The 16,972-nt window shown below is 30.3% G+C and overlaps 1 protein-coding gene across 2 annotated transcripts; it reads right to left on the reverse strand.

The window, feature by feature from the left end:
* Positions 1-1,091: 1,091 nt before the first annotated feature.
* Positions 1,092-7,446, reverse strand: LOC107162000 (farnesol dehydrogenase-like). 2 transcript variants are annotated; one of them, XM_089219943.1, is made up of 7 exons: positions 7,053-7,446; positions 5,610-5,778; positions 2,721-2,847; positions 2,386-2,518; positions 1,906-1,971; positions 1,424-1,546; positions 1,092-1,354 (listed from the first exon to the last, which is right to left on the reverse strand). In XM_089219943.1, exons 1-6 carry the CDS (start codon positions 7,182-7,184, stop codon positions 1,481-1,483), a joined length of 693 nt encoding a protein of 230 aa, XP_089076069.1. In that variant the 5' UTR covers positions 7,185-7,446; the 3' UTR covers positions 1,092-1,354; positions 1,424-1,480. The 2 variants fall into 2 exon arrangements, with proteins under 2 accessions (XP_089076069.1, XP_089076068.1); XM_089219942.1 differs by having other exon boundaries at positions 1,834-1,971; positions 7,053-7,425.
* Between the last annotated feature and the right edge of the window lie 9,526 nt (positions 7,447-16,972).

Below are 16,972 nucleotides of genomic sequence, written 5' to 3' on the forward strand. Positions count from 1 at the left end.
ATCGGTAAGTACTGGTCATGCAGTTTTTATAATAATTAATATTAAAAACAAATTTCAAAGTAAAAATGGAAAAGTAGAAAGGAAAAGTTGTTATAGTACAGCCGTACAGGTGCTTCTTCTGTGAATCGGAGAGTAGACTTGTCGTCTCGCGTAGGTAGTGTAGTTTTTTATGAATTATACTGTAGCCTGTTAACGATAACCTAGGATTATAAGCAGAGAAAGTATAAATGGAAAATCGCCCCGTATCCAGGAGAATACTCCAATTAGAAGAGATCAACATGATCAACGTGAGAAATGTGAGGATTTTGCTTTGATATGATATTTATAATATATAAGTTCCTGCGAATCATCACAGATCGAAATAAATCATGTTAGAGTGTGAAAAGGATATCAATGTTCTACCTATTTCCGTTTTAACTATGTCCCAATAGTTAAATAACGACTTATATTATATTTTGGTACCAACCAAAATAAAAATCTGAAAGATTATGTTAATACAAATTAAATGCTTAAAAAACTGATAGAAAATTTTAATGTACCCACGAAAAATAACGGATCAAAAATATTTCTACGGAAAAATCGGATCAAAATGTACATGGTAATCATCTATTACCTTCGCATAAGTAGGTTATAGAGCCACAAAAGCACTGACAAACTAAATTTGTAAATAATTAATAAGTATTATAATAGTATAATGGAAACTAAATATTTAAAATTAATAAAATAATGTGAAATGTATGTAAAATACACAGAAATATGTAAAAATTAAACTTGAAATAATCGGCTAAATTTGATAAGTGATTTTTACAGTGACATAATTTTTATTTTGTTTTTAGTTTATTACCTACTAAATAATTATAATCAACAAAATATACTGTAATAATTTATTTATCTATTACTAATTAATACTTATTAAAACATTTTCATAGAAAATAAGTATCAATCTGTTGTAATTTTTATATTTTCAATAAACAAAATGTTTTGTATTTAAAGTCTAATAGGCTTAAAGCTTTAAAAGTAACTCAACAAAAGAAAACGAATACTAAATACCTATATACAGAGAAAAAATTACAAAATAAACACCAACAAAGTAAAATAAAAACGTTTTTATTACATTTCTCCAATAATACAATAAAATCTATTAATAGTATTTTTATTTTATTTTATCAAAAAATAATTTGATGTCAAATAAAATAATAATCTGCTAATTGGGTACTAGATGTAGGTTAAATCGGGTTCCAGTGGTATATTGGCACCTTGTCACGCTTTAAGTTATTTAAGATTTATAAGATACGTAAAGGTTGGCGAAGATGGTCTCAGCTAATATCTTACAACTTGGTCTACAAATACATATCTGTAAAAGGATAGTTATTATTTATATATATATATAATAATTTGTTTTTAAACACTTATAAGTACATACTTCGAGTGCATTGTTGATACTTGATGTACGCGGATATGTATTTATCTTAATTGATGTCTATAGAATTCTCTTAATAAAACCTAATGTATTTTCGCTCATTGGCCTTATGATGATTTCAGAGACCTGTAAGATTTAAAATTTAACTATGAAAATATAATTTATGCAAACAGTATTATTAAAGCGAACTGAATAACAGTTACCTAAGTGTACAAAAAACTTAAGTACCTGCAGCAGCACGAATGCATAAAATAATTATATAACAACGAATTATCGGTGTCACACACTCGATGATAATATTTATAAAAGTGTATACAGAAATAATATTTCCGATTACTCTTTGAGTTTATTGTGTTGAATATTTATGATAGAAATGTATTGTGCCACTAAATTTGTATTTATATTATTCTTACGTTAACACGTTGCGGTGCGCTCAGCGCGTACATAATAGCGTCAGCAATGTCAATAGTTTTCAACATACTCACTCCTTTCAATTTGTGTAAACCAAACTCTACAGCCATTTCGGTGTCCACTGCACCGGGACTGACACTCTGAAAATGAAATGGAGATATTCGAATAAAAAATAATAATAATAATAAATATGTATCGAAATTTAAAAAAAAATTGTGTGGCATGGTAATTTTAAATTCCGAGTGGTTTGATGAATGTATTGAGTTTATTATAATGGTAAATAATGCGTGTTTTTTTTTGTATGTGTGTGTTTGTCGTCGCCTTTGAGAGCAGTAAAAGTATTCCGATTTTCTATATCATCGTATTTTGCTAATAGGAAGTGAATCTAGTTGGTATTTAAAGAGGGGCAAGGGGGCAAAAGTAAAATTCTCGGTAGTTTTCAAAAGCGTATGGGAAAACATAAAAACAAGACTTTTCAAGCAAAACCAGTTTTCGATACGACAACGGGGGATTTATATCGATTTATGCAGCCTATATAATTTTAAAAACTTTACCGTCACTCTGATAGGTAACTCTTTCATGCTCATCAATTCTCTAAAACTTTCTGTGATTGAAGTAACGCTTTGTTTGGTAGCAGCATAAATGGAAATATCCTTCATGTATGGAAATTGGTAATGACCAAAAATACTACATTAAAATTAAATTATATTAAATTAAAAATAAAATCGTTATTAGCGTAGGTATATAATTATTAATTTGTAATTTTTACCATGATCTGGATAAATAAAGATTTTTTTTAGGTAACCAATCATAGTAAATAATAATGTTCATTTTTCTTTAGAGAAATAATATTTCGATATTAAAATTATATTAAATTTTAAATTGTTACCTGTTAATATTTATTATATGGCCCACTTTGATTTTTGTTTCTTCCATGATTTTTATAGTCTCTCTAGAGCAAATGTTAAGACCTATGACATTTGTCTCAAACATTTTTTTCCAGTCATTTGAGTTTCCTGGAATTATAGAGATTGGAAAAATAATTTAGTGACTTGGAAATGAAAACGATTAGTAATTAGTAATTACACGCATCAGATACTTCTAATTATTGTATTTAAATATATGAAATTACTTGTAACTAAATTTAAAAACAATAAAATTTTGAATCAACACTATAGTTAATATTTGCTCAAATGATTTTAGGATACCTGATATTATCGTGCTTTGTTAATTGTTATATTAAACTGATAATAACTCATGAACCTATACGAATTTAATTATTTTTAATTATTGTTAATTAAATATCTACAACATAATGAGTGATGGTTGACAAATGTTTAAAGTTATATAGATAAGATGTATGTTGAATAAAATGATTGTCTATTGGACTAAATAATCGATTAATTATCACTTTGATATCATTGTGAGTAACTTATTCGGACAGAAATACAGATTTTTTATAAATGAAAACAGTTTTGTAGATACCTATGTTGGTATTATTTTTAAATAGGTATGAGTAATTTAAAATTGACAAAAATATTTTTATCTTTAACTTTTATAATTTGTAAAAATACTTGAATATTGAAAATAAACGGATTATTATGAACATAAAATATAAATAAGCCTTGAAAAACAGTGTCGTAAACGTTGGCTTAACAGAAACACAATTGTCAAATCGGAGATATTAAGGAAACCCATAGACGAAAAGCCAAAAGGATATTTTCGCTGCAGAAAAACATCAGGTAGGTACTGTATCAGAAAATGTATCTTTAATTAAATGAAGATAAACGTATATTTATGAGGTTTGATTTAAAAAGTCTAACACAACACCTCCCCTCCTCTGTTCAATCTTAAATCTACTCTTTTCTTATTTATTCTGATTTAAAAACTTTCAAAGAATTTTTATTCTGAATATGTAATTATTCAGTACCTATAATTATTAACAATTCGTTAGGTAGGTATATTTAATGTGTTAGTATTATTCATGTCATGATTTCAGTATTTTTACTTATAAATTATTAGTAAAAGTTAAATCAATTACTAGCTGAACCCGTGCAATTTGTAGCCCGTTAAAAATCCTACCTCTGATATATGTCTCAAAATGTGTGTTAAATTCGTTTCCTGAGATTATGCTGGCAGTAAGTAGATAGATAACGGTTAAAATATAAGCTGTATTACCCTTTGATGCCGAGTTAAAGTAAAGAAAAATATTAAGATTGTTGAATAATTATATATATATATATATATACAGTATACACACACATAACAGTGGTGCATTTACAGGTGGCAACATGGGGAATAAATCCCCCATGGTCTATTATTCGTTACTTTTTTTTATAATGTTGTAATGTCGATGGTATAAGAGAACTCCACTCCTCTTCCCTTAGGGAAATTAAATATTTGCTAAAGTATATTCTCCTCCTTGACAAAATCCTAAATACGCCACCAATAAATAAATATGTGTCTTGGTGTGGCGCGGTCGTACGCTCCAACTGTAGAAACCCTCAGAGTGTACGTATACAAGCCGGTGTTGCTAGCACCCGAATGGATGACCACTCAAGTTTTTAGTAACAAATCCTTGCCACACGTCATACATTACGTGTTCCAATGCTCCAAACCGATAGTTTCCCCCTACAAACAGCTAATCAGAGGCGAAAACTAATTAAAATATGGAGGGGGAACAAAACAAAAGTATTCAATACCCACCTATTAAAAAAATTTCGCTGTACTCATATAATATAATATACCTACTAATAACAATCTTGCTATTAAAAATATATATATATAATATATATATATATATAAATTGGAATAATTAATATCAATTAAAGTAATTAATACTACAATTTATCAAATAAAAATATAAAATATAATTTTCTTTGTGATATGACAGTGTCTACCAACATATTTTTGTATGAATACCTAACCATTACCTAATCTAAAATGCATTTCTAAAATATGAGTAATAATAAATTAAACTGATACCTAATTTTTCTATCAAATTTATATTTATATTTATTGTTTTATTTTATTTAACCATAAGAAAGTATAAAATATTTTTATACCAAATGTTCTATGTTGATAAAGAGACAATTAAAAAAACTAACTTTTATTCCATATTAATCATAATATAATTTAAAACAATATGTAACACTACACCGAAAATTACACAAAAAAGCTAGAGGAACCAGCAAAATGTGTAAACTATGGGGGAAACCCCACTGTCAATTATAAAGGATGTGAAACCTTTAAAAAAATATTAAGCCGCATAAAATCCAAAACCAGAACAACAGAAACAGTTCATCAACACATTCAAACACATACTGTACCACCTGCACCCCATAGAAGAGGACATGATGCGCTAAGCTCAAACCTAAAAGAAAAACCCTCATATGCCGAAGCCTCAGCGAACACTCCATCACCCGATCAACCTCTTCAAATTGTCACCAATTTCCTTAACGAATTAAAATTAGTCCTAAAACCCCTCCTAGCTGCTCTAACATGCCTAATAAATAAAATCCCACTCCCACTCCTTAATAAATTAACATACGCATCACATATCTTCTGATCTTACCATATTAATTAATAAATAAATTCTTAATTGTATTAATAAACTTGTTATGGCATGTAATATGTTGACACATTTTAAAATATAATAAATGAAAAAATAAAAAAATAATAATAATAAGTAATATATACATAGTTAATCAATGTAACTCAAATTTTAAAATTGTTCTAACTACAATCATAAATTAATAGTTACATTAATTTAATTTACCTAATAAATCACTTGGCTTCCAAACACCTGCATTGTTAACCAGAACGTCAACCGTTTTCAATGTTTTTTTTACCCAATCAAAAGCTTTCAAAATATTTTCTTCTGAACACAAATCAACTTTGAAATAATAAAATTTTCCCAGTTTTCCTTTTAAATCTTTTTCCAATGCCTGGAAAAAATGTATTGCGTTATAAAAAACACTCTGCTTTATGAGGTGCTAGTAGATTTGTCATTGTTAAATTATATAAGGGAAATATTGTATTATGATTCAATAATTTTAATTTTAATTTTTTTTTATTCTTATAAAGTGTTCCTGACATAATGGTCATCAAATTTATTGATAAGATAATAACAATATTTAACATTTAGAATAATTAATAAACGCAATTAATTACAATATTTACAAGAAATTACAGTAATTGACATTGAATGATTTAATAGTAACTTATAAGTCACTGAATAAGAAATAAGAAATAGTTTATATTGTTATTAGAAATTGTATTTTCCACTAACTAATCAAATAGTTAGACTGAATAATGAACAAATTATTTAGGGAATCGTGTATTAGATTGTCAAAAATTTTAAAAGCTTGACATTTGTATTCCTATAAATCCCATGTAAATATTTTGTATGCCTATAAATAGCTTAGGTAATATGTTAAAATATTTTGAAAATTTTTAAACTTGGCTTAGGAAGAGATACATTAAGCCAAAACGGAATGTCACAAATGTTTAAGATTAATATTGAATAATAATTACAAAATAACAAAAATGTTTTGAGTATATAAATAGTTATTATGCATATATTATAAATAGGTAGACAATAACATCAAAATCTTAACTTTAACCAATCCTAAAAAAGGTTGTAATTATTAGGTACGCTAATTTTTTTTTAAATTTACATTTAAAATTTTAAAGGAAAACTGGTATTCAATTTTCAATTTTAGGTAATGGAATGTAAATGTTATGCGTTTTTAGCAACATAATAACTCACGTATTATAAGAATTTTATAAAATGCACACGAATTGTAATTCAAGTCGCCAAAAATTGTAACTTGAGTCGCATATAATAAAACTGTGGTTATTATTTTTTGATAATGTTAAAAACAACTTATGAAGTACCTTGTCTTATATTTTCTAACTATTTTACTCGAAAATAATATTATAATCATATATAAATCTAAAATTAATTTAAAAAAATCAAATATGTCAAAAAGTGAGAAATTTTTTTAAAATCATATAACTAGGTATATTATCTTGTAGAAATAGAAAATGCTCATATAAATATATGACGGAATTAGCTCTAGCCGGATATAAAATGGAACGCGTAGAGCTATTTTATATAGAACAAATGAGTCCATGTTGCATCACAAAATACAAATGTTTATTAAATTGCCTTTAAGCCCAAACATTTTATTTTAATTTCCAACTATAGTGTACTTACCTGAAGTTTATGTTCTCTTCTAGCAATACCAACAACAATCATTCCTTTTTCAACAAGTTGTCGACAAGTCTCCTCTCCGATTCCAGAAGAAGCGCCTGTTACTACAGCAACTTTTCCTTGCCACTTTTCCATTTTCGCTTTTAAATTCGTTTTGAATTATAAAAATATACAGTTGCTTATTGGCGTCTAAACATCAACTAAAGCATTATTCTGAACAGCCGTCTTTATATAGGTATGTGTTCCGTGGGTAAATCGAATAATGTCGAAGAGAAAATTATAAGTAACCATCAATTAATTATTGTAAAGACAATTTTCACACAAATAGATATGCTACATTAATTATTCAAGAATTAACTTGAATATTATTGTATTGAATGTTTTAGGTCACGAAAAAAGGTAGCCATAAAATAATCTTAATAATGAATGGTAGACACTTTTACTAATATAAAGGTTACCCTTGTACATATTGATGTAATTAGATAACATTTTGTATATTTATTTTCGTTAATGATGGATATTTAATAAATCACTTGTGACTATGATTATATTATATTGTATATGATGACTTAATAGCAATTAAATAATGGCGTGTGGTATAGATATTTATTTTAATAGAATTTTTACTTGTTAAAGTCATTAAAACTGAATGAAAACTCAATATTATATGTCAGTATAACATAGACAATTATTAATATTATAAAGTCTTACTTCGATCAACACGTGCCAGATAATTGTTATTATTAACTTTTATTTATTTTTATAATAAAGTGTTTCTGACATGCTTAGATACTTTCTAACAATGGTACTTTATAGTCTATATTTATTAACAGAATAATTGGAGATCCCTAGTTTCTACTAAGACTTCAATAATGTAATCAAAGGTGCAAAAAAAACAGCAATAAAATACCTTTCATCGCATACGCTACGGAAACTATTGATGATAGAACAGACAATTTAAATTACCTATATTAAAAAACATAATATTACTGTAAATTTTTACATAAAAACTATTTTATTATACAGGTAGATATTAAGATTATACAGAGTGTGGTTACATCTAACTGTTTACAGATTTATATACTATGTACATTGTACAATACTACAATATTCATACATAAACATTTAGTGAGAAATTCAAATAAGTATAGGTATATAATAATATGTTTATTTTTCTATTAATTCATCAAATGAAAATAAATTTTCTTGAAAACTGGTTTTATGCTTATTTATATAAATTATAATCTTATTGCTAATTTCCCAATCAACATGTTATTATATAGGGATTTAATTTTAGATTCTTAGCGAAGCGAGGAATGTATTGTTTTTACAATGATATTTCATTATTTTTCTTTTTTATTCTGTGAACACTTTTTTTCCCTCTAAACTTGCTCAAAAGTATCAAATGTAACATCTTTTCTGAAAGGTAATGTTCTTGAGCTGGTACTTTAGAGAGGTCATCTTTTGATTTTCGAAATGGTACTCGAAATAAAAGCGGTTAAAGAAGTAAATACGTACGATTTCACGATTTTATAATATTAAATGCTTACGGACGACGTTTTCTATCAGAAATATTGCTTCAAATGAAAAATGACAAGAAATATTTTTTTTGTATTTTACCTTTTGTTCCTTATGGTTTAAAGTTCGAAAAATTTTAGCCATTTTTGAGCTATTCATAGACTTTTGAAATTAGACATTAGAATTTTGGGAGTTTTTTTGTTGTAATTTGGTTAAAAACATTTGTAAAAAATTGAAATTTGGGTTGTTTACTTATATTAGTCTTACCTATACATGGTGAAATTTTGAAAACATTTGAACGACTCTTTCTTTTTAAATCTAAGATTTGAACATTTTTAATAATCTATAATATATCCAAGATGGATAAACCGTCTTCGCTCAGAATCGTTTTTCGTATACAATGATATAATATAATTGGATTTAAATTTGATTCCAACCATTACAGTAACGGTTACTGTAATGGTTAGGTTAGGTTACTGAGTAACCCACTTGTAAGTTGTAACCTACTGTACAACAGAGCGACATTACGACTTATCAGCTTTTTTTTATTCATAGTCACGTATATGAACATATTACATATAGTTGACTGACATTTTATTGAATTTAAAATAAATAGCTGTTAATAAACGAGTAAAAATAAATATTTTATTTTAATTATAATTAATATTGAGTTTATACATATCATTTCATTTTAATTATCGAAATATATGAAACATAACAATCTTGTTTTTTAACAAGGTTTTTAATACATTTCATTTTTTGAATGTTAATATTATGATTAATTTTACATGTTCTAAAATGGCAAGTTATTAATTTTCACCTTGAGAAATCTATATAATCAAACCTATTAATAGGTAGGTATAAAGAGAAATTAGTGTGTATTTTTTTTAAATTTATGTGTGAAAATGAATGGTAATTACTAATTAGTATTATTGTGTGGCAAGGGCGAAAAGAGTGTCCTAGTAGAGTGCTGCATTGTACCAAAGTCGATTGAAATGCAATAGGTACCACGCTATAACCACACGTCGTAATAACTATTATTATTAGCTTTTACTACTTATGGATATCACTTTGATAATGATCGTTATTGTTGCTATAATATTGTTTGTAATTCCGGTACTTGCCAGTACTCTGTTTACAGTTTATCTCTCCACCACTCTTATTAAATATCGCCTCGCCATAAAAAAAAATGGTTGACAAAATATTACTGAAGGCATGTTTTGGGCCCAGTAGTAAATGAAATGGACAATTGTGTGTGTCGGTAGTCAAGAAACAGTTAGGTAATTATTAACTCTTAAACCCTTTTTAGTCCGGTGACTTTTTTTCTGACACCGACATTGCGATTCCTTAACAAACATTATATAGACGTTTTTCACATATTTAACTTGAATTACCTACAGTATTATTTTGTAAAAATGTAATATTCTAGTATCGTTGTTGAAAACAACTGTAAGGATATAATGTAAGTAATTCACTGAAATTCGATAGCTTAGGTAATTAGGTTAAAAAATTCAATTGTAGGAACAATAACGACACACTATAATACAACTTCTATGTGTTGTAGGGAAATAAATTTTATACGATGTACTAGCGGGGCGATAACTAACAACTACCGTACCTAATTATTGTGGATAGTAACACGGCTATCATAACGTGTGGCATACGTGTATGACTAATCAATTTTAGAAACTTTTATTGGCCATTAGCTGTAAATAGTGGAGGAAAAAACATTATGAAAAAATAATTATTTACTTAAAATCCGCTGGACCGGAAGAAGTCATTATGTCCCAATGCTTCAACCGGCATCAAAAATATTGCTATTCCTGTACGGCTGTACAAACAAAAAAATATTTTCTTGGTATAGTATTACTTACCGGATGATTCCAAATTTATTACTCAAAGTGTCCATTTTCGTGTACTTATATAGTATATAAACACATTATTACATTCTACACATCAATCAAAACTGCCCGTTAATTAAACCAGTATCATTGGCATTAAATCCAATCAAAATTCCACTTCACCACGAACACAAATAATTGTACCTATGTACTACATACTCGTATACCTTTACGATGATAGCCGACAGGTATGCACACATTCATCATAACACATAAAATTGTGATCATACATAATATATTATTATAAAATACCATTATATTCGATCGTATGCAGTTAAATAACATTTTTTTTTTTTTTTGGAAATGGGACAAAAAAACAAAAAAAAACCAAATACCGTCGAGTCAACAGTTATAAATCCATACGATTCGACAAAATCGGGTGACCTGTCATTGGCATATTTGTTTATCCGCCAAAACATTCAGCATATTTTTACATATTATTGTCGACGACGAGAGGCCGGACAAAAAAAATTATAATAAAACTAGAATTTTTTGACCATTTGCCGGGTCCGATCACTATATATTATTGTTATGGTATCTAGCGTTCAGATTGTGTGGCTGACGTCGAGGACTCGCGGCGGTAAAGGGGGTGTCCGAAAAATGACCCTTTTTGTCACGTTCACAACCCTTTGCGATATTTCTGAACACTATAGTATAATATATAAATATTTATATATATATATATATATATATGTATATAAACAATAATAATAAAAATACACACGCGCGGCGTCGCGTCAACTATAAATCGGTTGTCATCGACAGTTCGAGGCATTTCGAAAAAAAAAACACTATACAAAATACGCTTTTTTATATAATTTTAATATATAAATTATAACCTATGTACGATAGAGTGTAGTAAAATGTCAAAATATGAAATACATATATACATAATATTTTATTTATATGCAGTGTGGTGTGCAAAACATAATATAAAGTCTGCTGACCCGAGGTAAACTATTGCAATTTTAAATTTTTTTGCACCCGCCTCGACTGCGTACGTACTAATTAGTATTTTTCAGAATAAAACAAGGATGGTTTTTATTTAATATTAAATTTTTTGATAGATATCTGATATCCAATTTAAACTAGATTATTTTTATGTCTGTAAATTGAATAAAATAATAAAAATAATAAAATGTATTATTTAATATTTAACAATAGGCACTAATGATTCTAGGTCATTAGTAAAAGCATCTTTGGTAATTGGTTCAGACCTTTTTAATATGCCTCATTCCAATGTAGACAAAGTCTGCGCACGCCTATGACAGTGGGGCTTTGACAAAAACTACGCGGGACGCATTGTCTACATATTTTGTAACGATACACACTTAATTTACAAACTATAATTTGTATTTATAAATCAACTTAATTTTTTTTTCTTTTGTATCGCAAGCCAGAGAAGGAACCGCGTTAGCATTACATCTCCTCTGACTCCCATCGTTTATTCATTACAATTACATCAACAATTATTAGCGGTGGGATATTCCCCACTCACTAATATTAAAACAAAATTTTACTAGTTATGGGTACAATACTGGGAGGTCTCCCTAGGTACCTTCGCCTATAATCAATTGCTTAACTACGAGTAGTTTGATGTCCGGATTCTGCGTCAGGATCTTACCGCCACACCTCCGTGGCCTGGCGGACTCGCTCCTTTTCTACCTTGAGTGAGAAGATGTGTTCGACTATGCCATAGAACATCCGAAATGACTCCTCCGCATTCCTTAATATAGCTGACTTTTCAGCCAACCTTTTCCTGGTCTGCTGGAAGCTGGTCAAATGGCGGCCCGCAAATTATGTCCTGGATGTCGGCTGTACACGGTCTACGCCCCAGCTGGGTGGACAGAGGGTCACGGAGGGCGTTCCAGTAGTAGCACTTAAACAGAGTATGTTCCACCGTGTCTTCGCCGCCTCTGCCTTGCAGACACATCGCACTGGCTCTTCTATAGATATATGACTGGAAATAGCTATATCCTGTTAGCGCCGGTGATATGTGGAACGCCAGGGGCACTACCAGGACCGTTATTCCCAGCCAACGTCCTTTGTATGGGATGCAGAATCGGGTCCAGGACGTTTTCCTGGTAGCATCCTATCTCTGTTGTCACTCCTCGACGGTGTGGGATCTTTCTTCTCTTTTCACGGTCTGCTTGGACGGCCACGTCTCTCCTGGTGTGATGTCAGTAAGGAGTCGGGACCGGGCCCTTGCCCGTTCCAGGCCGAGTAAGCCGGTGGGAACCGTGGAGGCCAGGACCAGGGAGGCCTCGTCGGAGACAGTGCGGTATGTGCGGATGGTTCTCATCGTAGACTATCTCTGTGGACGAATCAGGTTCGCTTTGGTCTTGGCTACCGCTACCTGCTGATCTAGACAGGGGTGGCGTACAGCAACTGACTGTCGACCATGGTCTATCCATCACGATCTTCGCCCTGGATGCAACATTTATGATTTAGTTTGGCGCTCCAATCGTGTCCGTTGGAATTCTGTGTTGGTCCAGGGCTGTCCTGGAGGGGACCTGCCACATTAAGTTTCTTAATAATCAGTCCGTCACTGGCAGCGGAGGTCTTTGAAGACGCTTCTGCTGGGGTTAGGACTGACCACATGGTCGATGCGTGGGTTCTGGTTCGGTGGGTCTGGTACATTTGGCTGCTATATGGTCTGACATGTTGTCACCAGGGGTCGAGCCCTGGGTGCCTGGTGTGGTAGTTGACTTCTCTTTCAGTCGGTTGCTGCTCCGATTCGGCTTGCTGTGAAACAGGCGTTTAGAGCCCAGCGCACTGGGTTATATAGGGTCCCGCAGAGGCGTTTCTGTGCTTGCGCAGTCGGGAAATGTAACGGTTGGCTGCTAGGTGAACTTAGCGCACGTGACTCGTTGCAGTTGGTTACGGGCGTGTCTAAGCGCATGTGACTTTCTGCGGTTAGTCGGTGGATGTGGCTTATCTGCACGTGAACGTTATCAGTTGCCGTTGGCGTGGTAAGCTTCTGCGGGAACGTGACTCGTCTGGTTGGCTGGTTGGCGTGTCAGGACTCAGGACTGAGCGAGCGCACACGGGACAGGGTTAGCTGCGATAACGGAGCGACATGCTAAGGTGTACGTCCGTACTGGAGGGCATACATGACTCGACTATTTCTAAATTAACTAAAATGTATTATGTTTTTTAATATTATCTATAACCTAAGTGTCGTTCAAAATCGTTTATTGAATCTTTGATTTATTTTAAATTCATTAAAATTAATAATATTATACAGAACACCATTTACATAAAAGTAATATCACAATTTCAATTTTCAACCGCTGGTCTATAAATATTTTGAAAGACTCTGCATCGTTTATATAGATGCAAATAATGTATAACTTAAAATAAGTCTTTCGAAACATAAGTCAACTTAAATAAGTACCCATCAATACCCAAAGCCAACGTAAACAAAGTTAGTAAGATAGTTGACAAATTTTCAAATTAATGAAGATTTCGAGTATCAAAACAATCCTAGCTAAACACGTATAAAACACTCATAACTTTTAGTTATTCTTCAAAAATTTTCATTTTAAAATCAAGTTATTAAAAATCAATACATTACTACTGATCTATATGACCTTTATATACATATATAATTATTATATAAATATTATAATTATTAATATATATATATATATATTATAATATATAATACATCTGTGATACAATTATGGCAAATGTGAATTATAGGTAAGCTATTATAATTGTCATCACACATATTAAAAAGCATTTTGATTAACTTAAATTTCCATAAAGTTGGTGTTAAAATTTTAATCACAATAACTTAATACAATACAACTAATATTATAATATTATTGTGCTATTATCGAATTTTCAACTGAAGATTATATTATTTCAGAACACTAAACTATAAAACATGACGTGCCCGTGAGTTTGTGTCACTCACGATTCCGGGAATCGAAAAATAAATTTCTATTGGTGCAACCAAAATCAAAATATTGAAAATATATGGAGTTAAAATATAAGCATAACATGCGGTCTTGGCGTAAAGTATCTGTGGTAATAAAATAGAGTCGTTCGTTGCTTCTTCTAGTAAACGATGTGCGTCTTATTATCCCTAGGTATGGTTCCACAGAAATCGATTATGCATTTTCACGAATATTAACGAGCGATTATGTTCACTGGCAATTCGATATAAAGACGGTTTAGAGTTCGGAAGCAATTATCAATTGCGAATTTCAAAATATTCTAAGTAGAATATTTTAAATAACAGATTCAAAATATATGAGGCTTATATACAATAATTATTATTTATTACTGCAGCTAGGTATTGCATAATATTAAGAAAATAACTGTAAGGTATTTGATCCCCCTGCTCTCACTGGGCTGCCAGTTGCAATTTGAATGATTAAAAATAAAATTTTATACACACTTTTAGTAAAATATATTTGTTACATCGAGGTATCATTTTTTTGTATCTCATATTTTAAAGTAAGAATATTTGATTAAATTAAAAAACGTTGTTTAATGTATGAAATTACTTCAACGTCTCACCAGGGTCATGCTAATAAGAAAAGAGTGCCTTAAAATGCATTTTTAGGCAATACAACATACGAAAACTTGGCGGGTATAATATTACTAGGAGCAACACGATTCATGAAAAAAATTTCTTGAGAAAAGATAGCACGTTTGTAGTTACATAATGACGTTTTTTTAACACAACAATGCTATCGGAAATTGCACGTAGATTTGCATTCTGTATTTTTCAAATCATTTTGGACAATATCAATGGAGTTATAGCCAATTTAACTAGAAAATTATTGTAGTGTATTTTCAATGTTTTATTAGAAAATATTCAACGCTGCCCGCATTACAGTCCACTATCCAACACTAATGGCAACCAATATAGAATAATAAAAAAAATACTAATTTCTACTTATATTATAATTTACAATCAATGGCAAATGTGTTCCCAAAATAATAAGGTGTCAACAAAAATTGAATTATATCCCAACAAAAATACTTCGCCAAACTTCATTTAAAATAATTATGAAATATAAAACACAATTTTAAAACCAATAAGAAGGTGAGAAGGTTTTCTCAAAGTTCAATCCTATAGTAAATTTTTTGAATTATATCAGTATATTAGACCTAAATCAACCTATTTTAGTTATTTTCATTTTAAATCGATAAAATCATAAAATTAGAGAATAAAATGATGCAAAGTGCAACTCTGCAGGTGGTCCCAAATCAGAATTTCCCATAAAAAAGTTTATTATTATTTAGCATTATTTAGCATTATTATACCTATAACTATTATTGTTTTTGTATGGTACGAATTCAAGTGTAACTTTAAATAGGCTAAATACTGATACATAATAGTCAATAGCATGCACGCCGGTGTTTATAAAAAATAGCCTTAAGTTAAATACAGAGCATAAATTCCCCGTGTTATAGTTGGAGTTTCTCAATGTCTACAATGGGTTGTCAAGTGTTTTATCCAGTTGACCACCTTACTAGTAGCTTGTGAAGTTATATTCCAGTAATGTCCCATTGAAAGCATGGGAGGGACATGTCGCTTATATCGGGGAATAAAATTATGGATAGTATGCGACACGCTTTGCGTAGTACGAAATGTCAAGCATTTAATACAAATTAATACAAATTTAAAAGATTGTAATGGCCTGTAATAACTATTAAATTTTTTCTTCACTGTATGGACTATACACCTATAACCTTTGATATGGTGATGTAGCATTGTAGCCTGTACTCTGTAGATAAAGAAGTATAGAAATTGACCATAACCACCCTATATTTATTTGTAGGTATGGATTAAATACATTTTATTTTTTGGTGTAGGTGGGGGGGGGGGGGGTAGCAGAGCCCCCTACAACGTTAACTCCAAGTTTTATAGTATAAAGTGTGTAATAAGAAAAAATATACAGATGGGCTGTATGGAAGTAAGTGGCCATAATCGCAATCTGGTTGGTCCTTTATTTTCCATATTTACAGAACATTATTATTTCACTGGAACGGCCCCGTCCTGTGCGTTATTAATTAAGTGTTACCTATCCATTCTTGAAACGTTGGGTGCTGTAGTAATTGTTTAGTAACCATTCGTATAAGGTATAACCACACATTTGGAATTTGTAGCTTAATTTTCACTCCAGAAAACAAGTACCTATACCTATATGATGCTATATATATATATTATAGTGTTATTGTTTTTAGAAAATTTCTTTCGGACACTGGTAAGCTATTGATTCGAATACGAATACAAAAATCCGTAAAATATGAGACGTATAGGATATACCATACCCTATATACGTTTACTGAAATATAATATAATATTATATTGTATATAGGCACACAATAATAATAATAATAATAATATTATAATAACTAATAACCATAATATAGTATAAAGATTAGTGGCAGCCGGGTGTTGTGCATTTGGTTTGGTGGATATAGCCCGTGGTGTGGGGATCGTGGGTATGCATAGCAGGATGTCTTTTGCTGGGACTATTT

Source organism: Diuraphis noxia, unplaced genomic scaffold (assembly GCF_037042655.1).
Source record: "Diuraphis noxia isolate RWA-SAM2 unplaced genomic scaffold, SU_Dnox_SAM2 contig0002, whole genome shotgun sequence".
In the NCBI taxonomy this organism is placed as follows: domain Eukaryota; kingdom Metazoa; phylum Arthropoda; class Insecta; order Hemiptera; family Aphididae; genus Diuraphis; species Diuraphis noxia.